At 45.1% G+C, this 22,782-nt stretch overlaps 1 protein-coding gene across 1 annotated transcript in view; it reads left to right on the forward strand.

Annotated features, from left to right (window-relative positions):
• The window catches only part of SLCO3A1 (solute carrier organic anion transporter family member 3A1), a 130,891-nt gene extending 128,328 nt beyond the window's left edge, over positions 1 to 2,563 (forward strand). The window contains exon 10 of the mRNA XM_077785924.1: positions 75 to 2,563. Coding sequence (XP_077642050.1) covers positions 75 to 454 — 380 coding nt within the window. The 3' untranslated portion in view covers positions 455 to 2,563. The remainder of the gene's footprint in view (positions 1 to 74) is intronic.
• Positions 2,564 to 22,782: the final 20,219 nt, after the last annotated feature.

Here is a 22,782-nt window from a genome sequence, read left to right on the forward strand (position 1 = left end):
ACTCACTGCAGTCACGTCCTCTCTCTGTATCACGGGGATCATCGAAGCATGATTTGTCTCTCTTATTTTGGCAGGTTTTATCCCACCTCCGCTGATCTTCGGGGCCGGGATTGACTCCACGTGTCTGTTCTGGAGCACGTTCTGTGGCGAGCAAGGAGCCTGTGCACTGTATGACAACGTGGTCTACAGATACCTGTATGTCAGCATTGCCATCGCCCTCAAGTCCTTTGCATTCATCCTGTACACAACCACCTGGCAGTGCTTGAGGAAAAACTATAAAAGATACATCAAGAACCACGAAGGTGGTCTCAGCACTAGTGAGTTTTTTGCCTCTACTCTCACCCTAGACAATCTGGGGCGGGACTCGGTGCCCCAAAATCAACCACATAGGACAAAATTTATCTATAACCTTGAAGATCATGAGTGGTGTGAAAACATGGAGTCTGTTTTATAGTGACTGTGGAGGAGTGAACTATATTAATAATACAAGGGTCCTTTTTAATAAAAACGAGAGAGCACGAAGGAAAGAAGAAACGACTGCAAAACAGCAACGGCAACACGGGAAACTTTTGTCTTTTTCTCAAAGTCAGACCCAGCCAGGATTCTTGAGAACAGCATCTTTTAATGGGATCACTTGTGACATCCTGTGGGGTGATGGAGAAAGCAGGGAGCCCTTGTGGCTGGGTACCAGCCCCTTTGGTGACAGTATGAGCTTCCAAGGAGGGCACCTGCAGAGATTCAGCGGAGAGCTGGGCACAGGCTTGGGCGTAGAGAAGGCAAGGTGATAACAGCAAGGTGGTAACAGCAAGGTGATAACAGCAATAGGTTCTTTCCCAGTCGAGATGGGGTGTGTGCAGCCCTACAGGGCTGGCCAGGCTGGGTGCTGCTCCAACCTGCTGCGTCCTCGATGGCAAAGAGGGAGCAGTGCTGGAGTCCTTCCACCAGCCTCACTCTGTCACCAGCCACGAGCCCACGATAAATTCCTTGAAAGCTGCTGGAAACCTTCCCGGTGGCGAGCAGTGCTGTCAGGGGTATCCAAGTCCTTCCAGGCCAGGCTTATTCGCAGATTGCAGCTTGGTGGCTGTCTGTGAATAACCACGCTCAGATCTCAAACCCAGTAGAGTTCAAGACATCTGCTCACACTTGCCAAACATGCTGTCATTTTTAAAGGGGGATGAGTTCCAAATACTTATCTGTGTAGTCCTCTAATAAGATGTTTTTTTGAAATTGTTTTCAAGTATATGTTAACCCTTAAATCGCTGACACTTTCCCATGAGGATTTATTTATGCTAGTTTGGGGAAGGATCCTGTTTTAATTCACCCAAACATAATGTGACTCAAGGGGTTTGTTTAATCCTCTGCATTTTTTATCCATACGCCTTCATTCTAATATGCTACCAAGCCAATGAAGACACATAATATGTTTTTAAAAAAGAGAATGAATGCACTGTGTCTCTATAAAAACAATTGTCTGTTGGAGAATTATAGATAATATGATGATTTACATAATATAGTTTTTTCATATTCTATGTGACTCAGTGAAAACATATATATGTGGAGAGGCTGTTGATGTTCTCTCCAGTTTTTAAAGACATATATATATAATTTGCAATCTAGAAATTGTGTGGTGGATGTTTTCTTTAAAGTGTGTGTGTGTGCGTGTGTGTGTGAGTGTACAAGATGAGAGGAATACTGACCTTAATCCTTCAACCCTCACAATTGGTGTTTTATTTTTTACCTGAGAAATTCCACTGACTTTCAGTGGAAGCCATGTGAGGAAGTTGGCATAATCTCTCCTGGATGCCACATTTTGTTTGTATATTAGGGAATAGTGTCCCTCTGGAGGGCTGGGTTATGGGAGCAGAGGCTGGCCAGCATTGAGCAACTCAAACTTCCATTCAGCTCCCCACAAAGCATCCATGCAGGAGCAAATTTGGCTTGGCTCTTGCAGTGCAGTCTTTCCTAAACCCGCAAAATCCATGGGGAAACTTTCATCTGCTCACAAGCAGCCTGGGGGTCAGGCTCATTTTGTATGCACATTTTTGTTTTCCAAAACATTCCTGCTGGGAAGCAGTGCAATTTGGTGGCATTTGATAACTTTTTTTTCCCAGGAACCAGACTTGTTTCCAATGGACTAAATGTCAGAAGGGCTTTAAGGGTTAGCATCATAATTAAAAGTTCATTTTTTGTGTGAATTTTGAAGCTGTTGTGAACTTGAGGATGTTTAGAGGAGTAACCTGGCATGTTGAGTCAAATGCTGGATGTCACTTCCATGCAGGTGGCAGAGGGGCTGATCTTCCCCAAGTCCTTGTCCATTGCTGCAGTGGACACCCCAGAGCTGGCACAATTACAGAGGGTTGATAACTTGTCACTCATGTTCAGCACATTTTTGCTCTTTTGCTTTGCAGCATGGGTGCGGAGAATCAAACTGCTTCCACTTGATTGTCTTTACATGTGTGCTTGCAACTTATGCACAGAATTACATGTTCAGCAACAGCAATGGCAGGAAAAAAGGGTGTATCAAATAAACTCCATTGTGCCAAATACTCAACAAATATTGTAATTGCAGATATTTAATTCTTGGGTTTCAGCCATGTTAAGAATCACTCAATTGATGATGGAGTTTAGGGAAAAAACAAATATTAAGCTATGCAGTGCCATTTTTATGTTGGGTGGTAAATGATGCTTTTTAGACCATTGCATTGGTTTAGTATATCTGCTAAAAAAGAGATACTGCATCCATAAAACAATGAATTCAAAAAAGGCACGGGGTGCATAACTGTCTCATAAAATATATATAATTGTCGAGTATAAGCCTTTGAAATCATTCTGTACAGTTCTCTTCGTTCTGCAGATTTATTACTTAGACTGCTGTCTTTCCAAATGGTAGCTCATAATTTTATACTATACACACACTTTCAGACTCAAACACAAATGTCACAGAATAGAACCTTTCTAAAAGCCTGATTGCTTGAAATTTCATAACCCCTTTCACAATTTCATGATTTTCCCCTCTGAAAGTCCAAGGTGAAGGAGAATAGCGTGCTGATTGATATGATGTAAAACAAACTCCCAGTGTTCATGAGCTGTGGTTTGTTGCTGCAGTCAAAAGTCTCCCTTGACCGGAGTTATAGAAACAGGATTCCAGGGCACATAACATTTTCATTTTTGTTTTTCTTTACTTTTTCCATTTGATCTCTTCTCTTACTATGTGTGGGAGATGCAGTTGAATGGGGTTACTTATGTTATTTTTAAGCTGTAACTTGAAATTCCTGCATGATTGTTATTTTATTTCTTTTGATAATGGCACTCTTGAAAATCTTTTCCCCCATCCCACTCTTTTCTTTTTTTTTTTTTTTTTTTTCCCAGGGTTAGTTCTGATGCCTGCATCATGAAGGGCTTTGCTGTCAGTGCTTTGGTACAGATTTAAGAACAGAGCTTTAGTTGAAAGAAAATACACAGACCAAACCCTTCATCCACACCAGCAGGCATTTTGTGTTTTTCTGATTTCAGAACCACAAGCCATTTTTGCCTACAACCCAATTTCTGTTACAGAACAACAAAGGAAGAGTGTCAGACATCCTCCTTCTTCCCAAACTGCGTTATGGGCCTTCACCTGTCAGCACTTCACCTCTGTCCTGCAACTGCCTTAACCATGCAGGAAACTTAAAAAACAAGGATGGAGTTAGAAAAATGCCCATTCCCAGGAGCAGAAACAGGAGCATGCTCTGTGCTGTGTGGTCCAGATCCAGTGGTGAAAATTGTTTCTTCATATTCAAGGGCATTGAAATTCAGGGGTTTGTTCAGGCCTCAGGCTCAGCAGAAATGTTCTTTTGGCGTTTCCAAGCACTGTGTTCCTTATGTGGCTGTCTGCTAAGGAATGGGATGTTTGGAAAAGCAAACTACGTGAGATTTTGCAGTCTCTCTGGGATTGACCAGTTGCCTTGCATGACTTCAGGCTGGGGTTTCCCTTGCTCAGATCCCACTTTGGAATAGCTCCAGTGGAATCAAAAGGGGACCCCAGTCTAAAACTGGTGCAGATGACACTGGAATTTCTTTCTTTGCATCCTTGTTAACAAGGTGATGCATTTCCAGAACCTTCTTGTAATACAGATAGGAATCATCCATTTTTCTGACTTTACCCAGCACATCTTGGATGTAGAGTGGGACTGAAAAGTCCATCACTTGAATTATCACTTGAATATCACAAACCTTCCATTCTTGGCAATTCAGCTAACAGGGACCTCCCTCTGAGATGCACTAAACTCCTTGGTGCTGCTGCTGTTCGTTGTGGTTGGGTCTCACCTTGCTCAGAAGGTGAGAAGGAAGGATGCAGAGAGGAATTAGCTTCCATTATCTGACTTAGCTACACTTCAGAATGCTTCCAAATTGAATTGATGGTCTGCAGACATTTGGAAAGTGATTGGAGTATTTCCAAATGGCTGAGATGCATTTACTTCTTTTGCCTTGCAAAAAAAAAAAAAAAAAAAAAATTAAGGGAATGAATGTGATTTGAACCCCCTCCTATCCCCATCAGTTTTATGTTCACATTGCAGTGGAGGCAATGTGCTTAAGGTTCACCTTTGTGTCTCAGACAGACTCACTTTTTTTCTCAGTAACTGAGGTCCTGGGACACAGGAAGGCAACTCCATCTCACAAGCAGCAGTTTCACTCCACAGCCACCTGAAGCCTACCAGCACTGTGAAGCTTTAGCCCCCAAGTCAGCCACAGCTGTTGCTGCCATATGAGAGTTTGTCATAGCTGGGTGTGCTTGGCTTGGTATTTTCTTCAGACTTTGGCATTCTTGGTGTGATGTTTGCTTTATTCTTGGCAGGTGATGTGGGGAGTTGTCAGTATAAAAGACATGTTCGAATGCTTCACTGGACTGATGTGATAACAGCTTTGTTTCTTTATTCACAAGGGTTTCCAGACTTACTCCTGCTCTGCCTTTAAATGCAGCTGTGCTCATCTATCCCCCTAATTTCATGTGAACTCTGTTTGCAGACAGGAGCAGGTTTGTTGTTGTTCTCTCTCTAGATCTGATTAACATGTGCAAAGCTCAGAGATTGCTGTGCATAGGGCAGAGCACCCCTGATTACAAGCAATAATACTGACCTGCTCTCATTTGCAATAGGGCTTCTGGCTTTTCTCACCTAAATCTGGGTTCACCTCTCCCAGCATCCCACACTGCTGCTGTGCCTCACCCGTTTTCTTGGCAGCCAAGACAGAATTGGTGGGAATATAGGCAGCACTTTACTAAGATGGGAACCTTTGGTGTGAGCCACGTTCAGCCATGCTTGTCTGTTGGGTGAGACTGATCTGAGGAGGAAGGGACATTGTAAATGAGCTACTCAGTGTCTCTGAAAGGATTATCCACCCTTCTGTGCTCCTGGATAGCCCTACCTCCACCAGGCCCATGGTTTGTGGGTGTTTTCTTCCAAACTGACTATCAGCTTCCTTGCTCTAGCCACAGTTCTTCCTTCCCCTGATGGCAAAGCACAGCTTGGCTCTACCAAGTCAATACAAGGTATCCAGAGTTACTGAGAGGCATTTAAATTTGCCTGGGATGCCAGCAAGTCTCACTTAGTTTTACATATGTTCAAAATGTTATAGTTTGTTCTGCTTATATCCCCTAAAATCTATAACTTGTAGGCTGCAAATGATGTCTTCTGTCATTCCACTGACATTTCTAGCCAATTTGAGTCTTAATACAATTGCTTTGCTGAAAAATGGCCTCTCAGCAGTTCTTAGACATGAGGTACTTCTTTATTAACTAGTGATGCCAAGTAAAATCTGTGGCCATTGTCTGTTCCCTGAAATCAGGGGAGAAGAAGGAGGCTGTGCCTGCTCAGAAGCAATACTGATATTTCCTGAGGCAGAGTGAGAACATGGACTGCTTTTCTTTCAGCTTCAGTGTTGCCTTGGCTGCTTGGCTCTGAGCATCTCCTGGTCCCAAAAGGACACAGGGAATTCAGGAGAAGCCATGAGGTCAGAGCAGTCCATTTAGATGGCTGCCAGAGTAGGACTTCAGGATGTTTTTAGTGTTGATGTCGTTTTGCTTGTCAAAGCTTTGCTTCAATCTCTATTTGATGAATGGAATGACCCCAGGGGTGGGGTCTGTGGGGTGGGATGAGTTTGTGATGTTTCCCCCATTTATTCAGATTAAGTGTGGCAGAATAGGGTGTCCAGCCCTAAGAAGGAAAAGCTTTGTCATATCCTGAACAGTTTGTAGTGCTGGACTTGTTCTGCACAAAGTTGGTAACTGCATATGGCAAGAAGCAATAAGAAACTTGTCAGCTGCAACTCAGCAAATAATTTGTAACAACTTCATACATTAATTCTCCCTTTTATTTCTTCCTTGCAAATTGCTGAGAAAACCAAGAAAATGCCTCCAGTGTATTTGCAAGGTTGTTTCTGCATATCATCTGTGCTCTGGAGAAGTTGGAAAAGTTTTCTTATAATTCATACACAGGGATTTTTCTGGATGGACATAAAACTCAAAGGGGTTATTTCTGCTCTCTGAGTTCCCTAAGCTGGAATTTTCTCATCAGTAAAAACATTGAGTTCAAAAGTAAGAGCATCCTTGCTCAGTGTCAGTGGCTGAGTGCTGCTGCACACACCATGCTCCAGGACAGCAAAAGTGCTGGCTTCCAACTCACAGTCCATTTCCCAGGAATATTGTCTCACAGATGTTTGAAATTCTCAGCCTCTCCCAGTATTCCTACTGGTTAAAGCACTCATTTGAGTAATTGCTGAGAGCAAACAGCAGAAGGGTGTGAACCCAGACAAAAGCAAATTGGTATTGAGGTGAAGCAGGTGGTGTAAATTTCATTTGCGATGTTTGCACAGCTCCTGGATCAGAAGCAGAAACCTCTTGGGCATCAAGAGAGTTGCATATGGCCTAATACATCTTAGTTCTTCCCAAATGAATTGCCCGTGGGTGGGACAGCAAAAGGCATCTTTCTCTGCCACGGATGTCTCAGCCCCCAAAACCCGTTTTCTCTTGCAGTATGGCATCGCACAAACAGCAGTGCATTTCCCTGACAGTGCTGTGTTTTTGGTGCCTCACAACTCTAACTGTGAACTTGGAAGGAAAAATGCCCCCTGTTCTTCACTCGTGACACTTCCTGCCCGATCAGAGGAGGAGGATGGTCCCTCTTGGAGACTCACAGCCAAGTTTTCCTAAAGTCTTACTGCAGCAGGACCAAATGGTGCTCTGTGATCACCATGGGTGGCCTATTCCCTGTGCTAGGGGTCTGGAGCTCAGCTATAGCCCCACGTTGCCTTCACGGTGTTTTGGTGCAAAGCACACTGAGGAGGCTGCACACGACTGCCCCTGACAAGTGCTAAGGTCTGCCAGTGGTCTGTGACCACCAAAATTTTGGAGTCTCCACATTAGCACGTGAAGGCAGCTTCCCTCACCTGCTTTTGGGGGAGAGCCATCCCAGAGCAGGCTCAGAGGGAAACTGGAGCAGCGCTGGGACCACACAACAGGGAGCTCACATCCATAGGGAGGAGGGGTGGGATGGAGCAGAGGGAGAGCTGTGACATTTTAAAACCCATAGTGCCTACCACTGCAAATGGAACGCTGTATTGTATTATATTATACGTGACTACCGTGTAAATAAAGTACAATAAATGTGGTGTTCGTTAGGATTTTGATACAAGTCAAATGCAGTCTGCAGAAATGGTTTTTTCCCTGCTGTATGTACTTAATATCACATTCCAGGCACGGGACATTTGGAGTCAGTGAGCTAACAATGCACAAATGGCATTAGACGGGGCATGTTTGCTGTAAGGCAATTCTAAAACTCCTTATGCCCTGCGCAGGTGAGACACGAGCACCATCTGAAATCAGAGGAGAGGGAGTGGAGCAGTTTACACAGGTAGGAAGAGAGCAGCTCTTGATGTGGTTCATGAGCATTAGAGACTGCCTGGCCAGTCCTTGGCCATGCCTCACTCATGGTGGAGAAACAGCCAGGTTTCAGTGGCTGATCTCTCTTTGTTTTGTTGCTGCAGAGATTGACCAGCAGCGCATCCCCTGCCTGTGTAACCTGGTTATTCCCCACCCCTGACAGCCCTTAGTGGCAGCTACAGATGAACAAATTCAAGAGCTTAAAATTCAAAGAATAGTGGGAAAGAAGTTCTTGACCAGATGGCCCCTCTGTGTCTCTAAGAGATTGAGGGGCTTGGGGTTTTGGCTAGTAAGAATATTAGGAACCTCCTTTGTTCCTTAACTCACTCCCTTATCCATCCTTCTCTTTCTCCATAGTGTAAATAAAGACCATAACACATACACCAGGCAGGCCTGCCATGTGCCCCCCAAATCCTGATGCATCTCTTAACTGGGTTGTTGGTGGGAGTTTCTCTGGGCTTCAGCAGCTCAGGACTTCTCTGACAAGTGTTGGCAGCTGGTGTGTGGATGCTCAGTGCATGGAGGCTGCTTCCACATTGATTGTCTCATTGGAGAACAAGAGCACCCCATGCAGTTTGTCACACCTGTGCTTGAAACTCACCTGCAGAGCTCTGGGCAGGGTCCTCAGCACTGGAGGAGTATTTACCTGCCCCTGTAGCAGACCAGTCCATGGGGTTTGTCCCTCAAGCCATTGCTGTCCTTCACAGTCACCTGGGCAGAGCAGCCTTTGTGGGCTGTGGATGGAGAAGGTCCTTCCTGCACAGAACATCTCCACAAATAGTCTGCAGCACTGTGGGACCTGCACGAGCCCACGTGCCACTGCCTTTCTCAGGCTGGGGGTTACTGTTCTCCTGCAGTGCCCAAGGGAAAGTGGTCCTCAGAAAGGTCTTTGAACTGTGCTGGTAATTTGACTGCTGGTAATTTTTCAGATGTTTAGCAGCACTTCCAAAATAAACCAAAACCTGGTTTGGAAAAGGAAATGTTTCACTGTACAACTGACTTTAAAAAGAAAAAAAAAGAGAAGCCACATGCTCAATATATTTTGAGTACTGTGTTCTGTATTTTTGCAGCTTATATTTTCCAGATGAGCAGTTTAGAAATATGTGATGTGAAATACATACTGTAAGTTTGCTGTAAATGATATTAAAAACACTATTTTCATTCTTGTCCTGTCTCACTTGATGATCTCTTTGGTTCTCCCAGGTTGGCTGGCTGGGCTGGTGCTCTGACTGTCCCAGAAGGTTCTCAGTAAAAGCAGGGTTGAGAGTTCAGGTTGGAGGTTTGGTAGAAATGACAGTGGGGTGAATGTGTTCTGTGAAAGTGCAGTGCCTTTGGAGGGGAGGACCAGTGATGCAGTGGTTGTGGCAGAGAAGGTAAGGCAGGTTTTGGGGAGGGCAAAATGAAGTTTCATGAATGGAGAAAGGAAAGCTAGAACAAGGGCATCCTAAATTCTTGCATAACAGAGGAACTTGAACACCTGGAAGACACTAAAATGAGGAGGAGCTCAGAGAAAACATGATTGGAGCAGGAAAATGCTGGATGTGTCGGTGGTGATGAATATGTTTCACACTCTTTGTGTCAGTTCAGCTGTGGAGGGAAAAAAAAAAAGAGCTTTTAGCTGAAATAGCAACAGCTGAGTGAAGTGGCTGAGCCCTGCCATGCACCCTGAGCCCCTGCAGCTGCAGAAGCTTTTCCATCTCCATCAGGGGGATCAGGCCCAGAGGGTGACACACACTTCTCATTCCAGCTGCTGTACTGGTCAGAATCAAAGTAATCACTTCTTTGACCCTGTATTTTTAAATGCTTCAAATCTGGTGTATCAAAGTTTTCTCCTGAAGCTTCTACAAAATTATGCTAAATGAGGAAATTGCATTCCAACTGAGTTGAAGATTCACTTACTCCTTGTTCGTTCCATTTTTTATCTTTCCCTGTTCCAATTCCCTCTTCTGAAAGGCAGTGAGCAAAGCAAAGATTAAAAGTCAGAAAACAAACAAACAAAAAAACCAATTTTGTTGCACAGGAGTTGAATCCAACCACCATTGCTTTGAATTCACTTTCCAACAACAGAAGCTTCAGAGAATAATGCAGGAAGAATAAGGGAGGAAGTCTGGGGGGAAAAAAAATGTTTTGTTAAATGTTGACAGCGAATAATCTTTTTATTTATTTCACTTCATTGCCCAGCTCTTGGTAGTGCTGAGGCCTGTGCAAGCTCCCTCTGAAGGCATCACTCCTGCTTGCTCCTCTGGCATTCCTGGCAGATCCCTGTCCCCCACAGGGGGTGAACACCCCAGCACACATCACACCCAGCATTTCAGAGCCTCCCTTTAGCCAGGCCAGCCCTTTCATTTTTGCTGCTGCCTCTAACAGAAATTGGTTAATTGGGTATTTACCGAGCTGAATTCTGTTGTGGGTGCAGACTATTAACCTTTATGTCACCTAGAAGATATTACACCTGGCAAAGTTAATGTTTTGAGACTGGGGGGTTAATGTGTCCGTCAGTGCTCAGTCCTCCCTTAATTAGCACAGGGCCCGTGTGTGGCTGTGCTTGAGCCCTGCTCTAATTAGGAAGGACTCACAGTTGGGTCACATCAACAGCATCACTTTACCTGCCCCTTTCAGCCTTCTCTGATCCTTCTCCTCCTTGGTGTTCCAGGGCTGTGGGTAAGTCTTGGTGCTACCCCAGGGAGATTGTGATGCTGGAACCCTTCCTAATCCACCCTGAGCTGGGGATGAACCTGGGGAGCTGCGAGTGGAGAAGGCTGTGCTGTTCCAGGCAATGTTCCCTGCAGAAGGGCTCAGCTCTGCACCAGCTTTGCTCAGCTGAAGTTTTAGATTCTCTGTGTGCTGCTGAGTGGGCTGGAGGGGTTCTGGGGGCTTGGAAGAACCTGTTCTGGTTCTGTGCCGTGGTGCTCCCTGTGCTGGCAGCACCCTGGGCGGTGTGTGTGAGTGCACAGAGCAGTCTGGTGTCTGAAATGGAGAATTCTGGAGGGATAAAACACAGGATTAGAACTGTAACTCTAGCACAAACCTTGCTTGAGGAGCCTTTCTCAGCCAGCCAGAGAATAGGGACAGATCCCTTGCCATGGCAGGGCAAAGTTAGGTGTTTATCTCATTTCAGTTTTCCTGTCACTCCTGTGACAAATAAGTGTTCTTCCACACAAACGCCTTTGGCTCTGCAGGCAAAATGCAAAACCAAGCTGCTACATACAGCCAGTCAGAATATTCCCTGTGAGGGGAAAAAAAAATGTAATTTCCTCCAAATTATGACTTTTTGTGGGAATGTCTCCATTTCAGTGCTATTTCATTCAAACAAAAGCTGATGAGCTCGCAGTATCTTGTTGAAATTGGAGCATTTGGAGTTTTCTTTGGGAAACCGTAGCTTGAAGTTTTTCAGCATATAAAATAAACTGGAGTATTTGGGCCTTTATCAAAATGAAATGTTTTGATTGCCTTCAAGCAATATTTTCTGCTTAACATTACACTTCTGTGGAAATTCTGAAATTCAGTGTTTTGTTCTATTTTGAGACACAAGTGCGTGTAAACCTTCTGGAACGTTTCACAGATGCCTTTTGCCAATCCAGACCCCACCAGAAAAATACTTGGAGTGCCTGACTGGCCTGGGGGTCGCCTGGGACATGGGAGCAGGCACAGCTGCTGTGAGGGAATGCAGAGCACAGTCACCAGCAGAAGGCCATGCTCTGGCCAGGCAGTGTGAGGATGAATCCTACTTCTAAGCAATTAAAGGTTTATCCATTGCTCAGCTTTCTTTTTCCATTGATCCAGCCTTTGAGAGAATAACTATTTAAAAATCAAAGCTAATGGTGCATTTTTTTTTTTTCCCTGTTAGCTTGAGGCCAGCGTTGGTTTTAAAATTGGCTTTGTGTTTGCTCTTTTGCAAATTTGCATTTTCCCTCCCTGGCAGGGGAAGATGCCTGAGCAGGGCTCATCTTCAGACTGGGAGCTCCATGTTCAGAGGCTGAACCTGCTCATGTCCCACAGGCTGCAGAGCCCCAGCCTGTATTTTTTGGAATGCAGAGTTCCCAGTAGGAGATTCCTTATTTTGGGAGTGAAAATTCATAAAGCTGAAGGGCAGCAGTAGCAATAGGGTTGTTTTTTTGGCCTTGTAGGTGTGAGAGCTGCTTGAGGAGAGCCAAGTGCAGCTCAGGGGAGTTTGCTCCCTGCCTGAGGTCCATGGGGCTGGCAGGCAGGAACATGAGCTCAGCACAGGACCTTGCTGGCAGCCACAGGGCTCTTCTGCAGAGCCTTTCCTCCACTCTCAGGCTGTTTAGTCCATTAGTCACCTCACTGGCCTTAAATAAAGGAATTTGAGGTTTTCATTAAAAGTCTTGAGCCTGGAAAGCTGGTGCTCAGCAGAGGGTCCATTTTCACCTTTAGGAGATGGCCATAAAGAATAAAAATGGTCTCATTATGCAGCAGGTTAGGAAAATTTCTGCTGAGAGGTGGGAGAGCAAAGGGGATGGAAACTTTATCTTACTCTCAGGTGGGCTCAGGATGGCAGTGAGGAGTGAACGTGCCCCAAAGGCTGCAGGGCAAAGGGAACAGGGGTCCTTGGGCTGCTGCCAGCAGATGAGTACAGAAACTCAGCCAGCAGAAATCCAGGAGTCTAAGAACTGCTTGGGATGGAGTGGACCCTCCTCCTGATTTTCTGTCTTACACATGGTTTCTGGAATTAAACTTAACTCTCTAACCCTCCCTTCATATGCAGGAGGAAAGGGACTGCTGAGCCAATAATATGAATTATTGATGTGATTATGTTTTTTGTGGCAACCCTTAGAGCATGCTGGAGCTACCCTTCCCCTTAGGTTAATTAGAAATGCTTTCACCTGAAATCCTGGAGGCCTTTTCCTGCAAGCCTTGGGTGTATACAAAGCATTTTCTCCATTCAGGACATGTACAGATTCCCCACTGAAATCAGCACTCATCCAGGGCTAACACCCACACAACTTCCAAATGTGTCTGGAAAGGAGCAGAGCAGCTCGAGAAACATCTAGATTTCTGTATGAAACCATAACATAACGCAGCCTTTGCTGGAATGACACAGAGGTATTGGAGTTATTTTATTTATTTTCTTTCCAATATTGTGGAAACATGCTGCTGGACCATAAGTGCCTCTGGAGATGCAGAAGAGGGTGCTGAGCTGCAAACCAAATCCTGCTCAGCACAAGAACACTCTTTGTAGCTAAAGATAAGGTTTTAGGGGGCTCTCTTTGCTTTTGTATTACTTCTAATCTGTTTCACTGCGGGTCATAAAGCCTGGTGTGCTGAGTTTTTCAAGTGCCATTAGTTTATGGGCTTATTAACAGAAAGGATTTTGTTGGTCTTTCATGGTCTGAATCTCACTGAACCGGAGATCCCTTGGTGTAATTTTGATGGCAGAGGAGAATCAGGTTAATAACATCTAGGATCATCTTTCAGAAAATATTATTTGAGCTGGTTCCTTTTTCAATTCCTCCTTTCCTTGCTCTCTTACTGCCACTGCTGGTGTTAGCTACCTGGTGTCACTGGAGCTGCATTTCTGTGGTCATAGCTTGGGTTAAAGCTTTAGAAACATGCAGGCAGCCACCTTTTGGGGGCTGCATGCAGAAGAAGGTGCAGGAGCCTGCAAGAAGCATGTTTGTTTGTGCATGTATATCTCCATACAAAGCTGCAGATGGGAATGCCAGGGTGTTTAAAAGCCAGGGGACAAAAACCAAGTTAGGCTTTTTAAAGCATTGTTAGAGCACAGCTGGCCCAGTGATAGCAAGGATGTGAGACAGTAAAAGGTTGAATCAGTTAATTAGGATATTTGGTTAATATACTGATGCAGTCAAAACTCTTCTGCTGGCAGTGCTGCCTTCCAGTGTGAACAGAGGAATTGTGAGACCTGAAGAAGACAAGTGGCTGTGGGGGTTGGAAATAGAATTCTGTGTTTCAGCAAGGGCAGGAAGAAATATCCAGAGGAAAGTCTTCAACAAAGCATGCAGCTTCCAGAAGGGCTGGAGTTTGTAAGTAGCTCTTGATCCACATCATACATTCTGTCTTGGACTTTTCATAATGCCACTGCTGCTGAAGGAGCCTTTTGATGGCTGAAACTCAGAGACAGCCCAGCCTGGCATCCTGCACCTTTTAGTTCTTCTCCAGTTTTCTAGTTAAGTGTGATGCAGCAGGAAGAAAAGTTTTGGGTTATTTCTGGGGAAAGCAGTCTCAGAACCTACTGCCTGCTTTCATTCATCTCCTTTTTCATAGGAGAGAGCAGAGACCTTGCTGATTTCAGGAAGGCATTTCTCTTAAAAGGTAACAACCTTTGCAGCAGCCTGTGTTTTGATGGGACATTCTTAAGATCTAATGCAGACACCTGAGACCTTTCCTTTCTTTAGAGAGGTGAAAATGAGGTTTTTGCCTTCTGGAAGCTCTGTATAACTAAACAACCTATCGACTTGCCTGCTACAAGGTGTCTGCTTTCCCAGGATGTATTAAGCATGACAGACACTCCTCTAGTGCCAGGCAGTGCAGCATCAACCATGTCTGTGCTCTGCCTCTGCTGCAGGATGCTCTTCCCAATGACCAAACTGACATGAAGGAGCAGAGGGACACTGTAGCTACACACACTAGATAAATAGGTCAAAAAATAAATGCTTTAGAGAACAAAGTAAATGACTTTGCTCTCATCCATGCTGCTTCACACACCACCATCTCATCAATATCTTCCTCTCTATGACAACCCTGAGAAAAACAAGGCAATTGAGGAGTAAAAGAGGTTATTTAAACAAGAATGCTGAGTGCCTTTCTGAAGTAACTCTTGTTCATTATTGATCTGCTGGGATTTTTTTTTTTTGGAAGCACTTTACAGAGCAACAGGTTAAAAGAAAAAAAATTAAAAAAAAAAAAATCAAAAAAAGAAACTAATAAATAAAAGACCAGGCTGGAATCCTGAGCAGCTGAGCTGTCCTCCAGCTCAGCTTGCACAGAGCTGCTGCTTGTCACCTTGGAGGAGCTGACTCAGGTGAGGCGGTGGGACCAGGCTGGGGGAGGTGTGGAAGGGTGGAGCCACAACCCAGAAAAATGTCTCTAAGACTTCCCACAGTGCAGATTTTATTCCATCTTTAACAACTGCTAATGCTGGATGTGAAGGTGCTGTGATTTTAAGAGCTGCTCTCTCATCAGCTTTGGGTCACACTGGCTTTGGCAGACAGATCTCCATCCCACTCTGCAGGACCAGAGAAATTCCTCTTCAGCTTAATCAGCTTTATATTTTCCTTTTTTTATTTAATGGGCTGTGTTTCAAATGCTGCAACAAGTCCAGACAGGTGGCCATTTCATAGTTACAGTAAATAATTTACATGACAAATTCAGACCTGTCCCTTGGTCCTGTATTATTCATGAATGAACAGGGTTTTTTTTATGACAATGTTGCTTATTCAAACACAATCTGTGATGTATCTTAGTCCTCGAGTTCATTTCTCTGGCACCTGGCTGTTTGCCAGCCTTTTGTTGCTATTTTCTGGTTTGCAAAATGTATTACCTAGATTGTATTTCTTCAATTCACTCTCTGAGGGACTGAAACTTTTATACACCACAAAGACTTCTTTGTAGTGAAACTCAAATGCATATTTCTGAGCATTTTCCTTTGTACAGTTGGTCTGGCACACAAAAAAATATCATTTGTATGAAGATTCGTGGCAAAGGGCAGGAATGTCCCCAAGGAAAACACTCAAGCACCATTTATAAAAATCCTCACAAACACTTCACCATTGTTGGCTCATTTTGCAGATCTCACCCACGTGGTTCATAGATGTGAGGGTCAGGCTCCCTGGTGACCCCTGAGCATCTCCATCCCATTCCTTTTTTTTGGAGGTGGAGAGGACACAGCTGTGATTTTCTGGCTGCTCACTGAATTTCTGAGGTGTGGATGATCTTGGGAAGATGCACGCTGTGCCTGGAGCACAGGAGCCACCCCTCAGTCCTTTACACACTTCCACTGAGCCTTGGTTCCTCACACCTTTGCTCTTCACCCATAAAATGGGGCAATAACAATTTTTTTCTTCCAATATCCCTTGTGCTGTCAGCTCACCCTGCAAATGCAACAAGACATAGATCCAGGGTCATCTTTACACCCATTTGTACAAATGACCCCAACAATGACAAATAAACATTAAATATCTGTGACACCAGGCAATGTGAGAGCAGTGAAACATAAATCCAGCCTTTTGTATTAATTTATATACTGCAAAAATATCTTATATAGGGGGATAATTTACCCTGGTTGCTCATACCCAGCTGATTTGCTGCCTCCATGCTTGATTGAGTAATTGATGGTGCTTTCTGTTTGCATTCATCCCCTGAAATAAAGTGTGTATAAAAATAAATTATCCATCCCCTGAAAATAAGCCCATTGTAAATTAGTGAGAAATTAAAGATAACGTTATCTATTTCTTCTTCTGGGAATGTGTGGCCACAGCCTTGAAAAAGTTAAAATTCAAGTGAGAAAACTGGCCAAGCATGTTATTAATGCCCTCTATGCCTTGAGAAAAGCATTGATTAATTTGCTACCAAGATCCCTTTGGATGAAAAGGGTCATGGGTTATTTACAAACAAGTGCTTTTTCTCCAGCTGTCATTATTCAAAATTGTGATGCAGGAAGCTCTTTGTTTTCTTTACATTTCTTTCTGTATTTGAGAAGGCTCCAATTTGTTGGATCTCTGCTTTTGATACAGAATTCCTTTAAAAGCCAGAGGATTCACCAAGCCCTCTCAGGGGGTGATGAGACTGCTGATCTAATTAGGAAAGGATTGGAGCATTGCAGTCTCCTCAGATGACTTCACTAGAAATTGTGGGAGCAGAGATGCTTTTGAAATTCAGTCTGTGCATCCTTTATGTGTCTCTGGTCCACAGACCTCCAAGGAAGCCCCAGGACACCACAGAAAGTGGCAGCATCAGCACAGGATTAACAGAATTTATGGTTTCTGAAGATAGTTTCAGCTTTCACATGAGACCAAAGCAAGTGCTTTGATCATTTAGCATCGTGAGCCATCCTCTGCCATTTTCTGACAAATGCCAGGTGCTAATTCTGCCCTAAAATGCCCTGCAGTGGAATCTGAATATTTTATCTCTGTGTACACATTCTTCTTTACACTTTTGAGCAGTGAAGCTACTTTGGTTACATTGGTGGCAATTTTTTTTTTTTCTTTTCCCCCATGGAGCTACTCCCCAAGAAGAAATTTGGGATTGTAACATTGGGGTTCTTGGAGGAAACGTTTTCTGAGAATTTCAGCTGCAAGAGTCAGGGCATCCTATCCAATTTGATATTTTGCAGATCAGGGGAGCCATAGGGGAGCTGAGCTCAGCAGAACTCTCCTTTTGGGCTGTGAGGGATGGGAAGGATAAAATGGATAATGCAAGTCAGGAGTGAAGGGTATCAGTAGGGACCTGCAGAATCAGGTCTGGAGCAAAACTACGGCGTGTTGATAAAGGGTTTTGGGGGGATCTTGGAGTCAAATGAATGCAGCAAGTGATTTTGCTTTGAATTAGGGAATGACCAGAGCTCCTGCAGTGCTCCAGGACTGGAAGGGAGAGTGTTCTGGAGGCACCCAGGCCCTCCCAGACCCGAGGGCAGGGACAGCCAGAGGGTGCCTGTTAGCAGCCAGGTACCTCTGCAAGCTATGCCAAGGGGGTGATTTTACACAGAACTTTATATATTCCAGCCTGTGCTATTTCTCCCTTCATACACAGCATCCAAGCAGCAAGATCAGCAGGAAGGTGTGTTTGCCCAGGGCCAAATTCAGCTCTGCTCTCATCAGCAGCAGTAAGGACTGCCTGCCAAATTCATACCCAAGTGTTTATCCACAAAACCAATGCTCCTGTGGATTCAGCACAGGAAATGACAACCCAACGTGGTACTCGGGCATTTTGTGCTTTCTGCTGCTGCTCTGCTAACCAGATTAGGTTCCCCTGCTGCCTTATTCATTTTGCACTCATTAAATCTAAATTTAGAAATGAAGGCAACTCTTCTCCCCTCTGGGAAAGGTAGTAGGGAGAGTCCTTGTTGCAACAAGCCATGAGGAGGAAAAAATAGCACCTAGATTTTCTCCTCTGTGAGATGGAAATGTAAGTGGTTCTGCTGAGGCAGAGAAAGAAACTTGTGTCCAGTTCCCTTCTGCACAGAGCACTTGCTGGACACTGGATCTAAAGAAATTTCTGCTAATTGTTGCAAGCATGCATCAAAATGTTTGTTTGACCCAAATCACAGGCATGTAGCAGTGGCAGGGGATGTTATTTGCTCTGGCCAGACCTAGAGGAGTTGTAGCTTGCTGCTGAGTTTGGAGTTTGGGCTTATCTCCAGCACTACCCTGGCAGATGGGCAGCAGCTCCCAGATTTCAGCTAAAGAGGCAAATGCAAAGATATTTCTTCCTCTCACTGACCTTTAATAATCAATGATGTCAGCTTTTTTGTGAAAAAAAAGTAATTGTGGTGTAAAATCTGCCTTCAGGTTCTTAGGAGCAAGAAGTGGTGGGCAAGAGGGCTGAGCTCCCCCAATGCCCATCCCAGCTGGGCTTCCCTCCAGCTGTGCACTTGCTCACAACACAGCTGGAGTGAGGGGGAAGAGCTCAGCTCTTCTGGGCAGTCAAATGCCATCAAATAGCAGGGAACCTCTGAGGGATTTCAGAAATCTGTGTGAATAGGTAAATCTGAGTGTCAGTGTAAGTGACCATAATGAATGTGGGGAGAAACAATCTGGGCCCTCTCTGCACATGCTGAGCTTGGACTGGGCATAGCTGGATTCAGCTCTGACACTTCTCCAATATCTTTAGCTCAATGGGCAGTGGCAGCCAAAAAAAGCTTGTGAAATACCAGGGATTCCATTGAGAATGAGAGAGTTGTTTTGCCTCCATAGAAAATCTTGGGATAACCCCATTCTGGGGGTGGGATATCCCTGGCTGGGGGTATGAACTCCAGATATTTAGCTGTGCCTTCCAGAGCTCAACAGCTGCTGAGTGCTGCTTCCACATGGAAAAATTGAGAAAAGGAAGGGTTAACTTGACTGTGAGAGAGAGGGCAGCCAAGCCTGAGATGGTGGCACAGCTGAGAGCACTCTCAGGGGCTCTGACCAGCAGCCATGGGCTGTCACTAGCTGTTAAACCCAGAAGGTGGAAGAAGCTTGTCAAAAAGACAAGCTCTGTGTCTGCACCTGTAGGAGAGCCTGGCTGGGTGCTGGGAAGCACTGCTCCCTTCCCCAGAGGCACAGACTGAGCTCCAGAGGCACAGACTGAGCTCCAGAGGTACACACTGAGCTCCAGAGGCACAGACTGAGCTCCAGAGGGGCAGACTGAGCTCCAGAGGGGCAGACTGAGCTCCAGAGGTACACACTGAGCTCCAGAGGGGCAGACTGAGCTCCAGAGGGGCAGACTGAGCTCCAGAGGCACAGACTGAGCTCCAGAGGTACACACTGAGCTCCAGAGGTACCCACTGAGCTCCAGAGGGGCAGACTGAGCTCCAGAGGGGCAGACTGAGTTCCAGAGGTACACACTGAGCTCCAGAGGTACACACTGAGCTCCAGAGCCTCTGCCACTGCTGGTGCCTGTGTGATGCAGCTGTGCTGTGCAGGATTGCAGGCAACATCTTTCAGGAGCAAAAATGATGTGTTTGACTCTCATGTAGGGGGGAAAAAACCAGTGAGAAGGACTTTCAGCACTAGATTAATGAAGTATTCCCCTGTGGAAGGATCTGTGCACAGCTTTCTGCCAGGGACCCTGGCAATGCCAAGAATGAGGCATGGGATCAGCACCTCTTCCAGAGCTGAGAAACACAAATCCAGCACACAAACAGAGGCAGCATCACTGAAAACTGCCAAGGGGAGCTGCACTTACCAGCACAGCTTGTTAGGCAGCACAAGTTAGAGCAAAGAATATTGCTGGGGGAAGAGTGTCTTAAGGTTTTAATAATTTCCAGTTTGTTTTTTGGCTGTGGTGAGGAGGCTTGTGCAGACCATCTTGTTTAACTTCTTGCAGCTCAGCCTGAAGGTGCAGGTTTTGGCTGAAGTGTAGCAGCAGATTTAAACCAAAGGCAGCAGCTGGGAGCCCTGAGCCTGTGCTTGTCCTGCCTGGGGGGCTGTGTCACAGCTCCAGCTCACCCTCTCAGTGAGGCAGAAAGCTTCCTTGGCTCAGCAGCTGGGCCACAACAGGATGGGAATCCCTGCAGAAGTAGCAGCTTCCACCCATCTGGTTTAGATCTGCTGCTGTGCATTGCCTGCAGCCTGAAGTTTCCTCTCTGTGCCATGAACTTCCTCCTCCTGGGTCATTTCACTTGGTCAGCACTGGGCTGCACCATGGGCTGAGAGTGCCAATGCAATTCCTTTAGGGAAAAAAAAAAACCCTCCTCTGACTTTCAGGCAGAGATAGTGATTTTATTTCTAGAAAATAGAGTTATAAATTCACCTGATGCCAAACAAACACTATGCAATGTCTGTATTAAGGCGGGGTGGGGGAGTTCCATCAGAAAAGGATGATATTTGTCACTCACCTGTCTGAGCGCTGAAAATGCTCTTGTCTTTATGTCCTGACTGCTTGATTTTCACCCTGCCTGAATCCTGGCCTCACTTTTTGCTCAGATGAATTCTGATCTTAAGACTGCAAAGCTCAGTAGAAAAACATTTCCTTTTCAGCTCAGCACATAAGTTTGTAGCAAGGAAGAGCTGTGGGCAAAATTGCCAAACAGGCAAATAAAGGAAGGTGCTTGGGGTGGTTTGTGGCCTCAATAGAGCGTGTATGGTAAAAAAGAGAAAGATTAAAAATCATATTTTTAACTGTCCATCTACCTGACAGACACCTGGATGGGGACATTAGAAACCTGATGGATAAAATAGGCAAGGCAGGAGTAGCAGGCTGCTAAATTACATAAAGTGCAGACACAAATTGCAGGCACAAAAATAAAAAGGAAGGACAGCTCAAAAATTGTAGCTGAAGTATCCATTTCTAGACCAGTACTTGTGGTGCTAGGAAACAGATACATCATTTGGGTCTGAAGGAGATGAACTGTTTGTTTAGCTTGAAGATTGCCCCCAGCAATTGTGAATCGAAGGTTATCTAATGTCTTTGCCATAGGCTCTAAGTGTCTGGACAGTTAGCATATGCAAGGAAATTACTCACAGATAAGCATCCAGTAATTTATACAGAGCATTCCAGATAGAAACCTCTCCCATATCAATTCCTGCCTGCTCTGTAAACTGCTCCCATTTATCAAACTGGATAAATTCGCAGGTGGGCTGTGAGGGGGTGCTGAGACCTGTGCAAGCTTTATCAGTTAATACTCACTGAGGTCCCGTTGACATGATTGGAGTAAATCTTTCTCTCCTTTTCTTTGGTTATGACCGGTCTATAATCTTCCTGGCTAAACATATTCCCATGAATGAAGAATAATACTGAGAAGTAGGGGGAAAAGTAATACATAGAGAGAATGTGTTTCATCTCACTTTGGACATAATGAGGCAGTTTAGTGTGACATGTCATTTAAAACCAGGCTTTTCTTTTTTATAGATTCCATATCCCGGGAGAAGTGACTGACAGATCAGTGCACAACATATTTTTCCCAAGGAGAAAAAAATTAAGGTTGACACAAAGGGGAGTTAGCAGAGTCGTGATGATCTTCAGGAAGACAAAGGGATGAGTCTTTCTCCATCATGTAAATAACACAGATCTGAGGTTATGCAAATTAAGATAAAAGCTTCCAAACCAGAGCTTGTTGGATCAGGATGTGGCTGTGACATCTCTGTCCTTTAGCTGTCATCTCTAAGAAGTTCCCTGACCAGCTCTGCCGTGGAGGCAGCCCCAGAAATGAGCCCTGAGCAGTAAAATCACAAATTCACAGGATGGGTAAGGCCGAAAGGGACTTGGAAGTCACCTGGTCCAAACTCCCTGCTCAAGCACTTTACTCAGGGTAGTGTCCACAGAGCTTTTGAGTATCACCAAAGAAGGAGATTCCAGGCTTCATTTGCCTTTTCCTTGGGCTTTGCTGGCCACCTGCTGCTGTTTGCCAGAAAATTCCTTCTCTGTGTGTGCCCTGTGCTGTGGCTGCCACAGGAATATCAGCCAGGGGAGCATTTGAGGACTGCTTTGGCTGAGAAGATCTCCTGAGGCTGGGAGTGTACTGAGGACTGGATGGATCCCAGCAGCTGCATTTTGTGGTGGCTGCCAGCAGCTCACTCCAGGCTACCCAAAAGGAGTGCACAGCTGTTTACTCCAAGCAGACAGATGCTTCTCTCCCTTCGAGTGTGAGTGAGGACTGTGCAGCACATCACACACGAGACACGCCTTTGTTGTACAAGCAAGGAGCTATCACCATGATCCCAGATGTGAGAGATGTTGCCACATACTTGGACAGAATCCATACATGGCTCTTAAAAAATAAGAAAAAAAAGAGGTGCATAATGAGTCCTGGCACACGTGTACTCGAGGCCATCTGTTAATGTGATCCGGTGCCAATTTGTGGAGCTAGGAACCAGACTCTGCAGGTGATGGATGCCAAGAAGAGATGGGCTTAGAAAAGGCACTTGCAGGATGTGCTAATGGCCAGTGTTTATCAGAAAAATCTTGCTAGTAATGAATGTCATCAAAGGAGACACTGCTGCTCTTTGGTGTCCTGGACCACAGCAGCCCACACAGATGGAGCTGCATGCCCTGATGTCTCTGCCCCTGCATTGAAAACAGGAAAGTTCCAAACCTTTGTAAACACAGCAAGAAGTGAACTTTTAACCAACTTACTCTATAAGTTGTTTCAGTATCTATCCCTCTCTGCTGCATGACTAGGTGCACGGGAGGAAGGCTGGAGAGGAATTGATGTACGTATGAGCGTCCTTAGGAGCAGGAACACAGAT

This window comes from Lonchura striata, chromosome 11 (assembly GCF_046129695.1).
Source record: "Lonchura striata isolate bLonStr1 chromosome 11, bLonStr1.mat, whole genome shotgun sequence".
Taxonomy (NCBI): domain Eukaryota; kingdom Metazoa; phylum Chordata; class Aves; order Passeriformes; family Estrildidae; genus Lonchura; species Lonchura striata.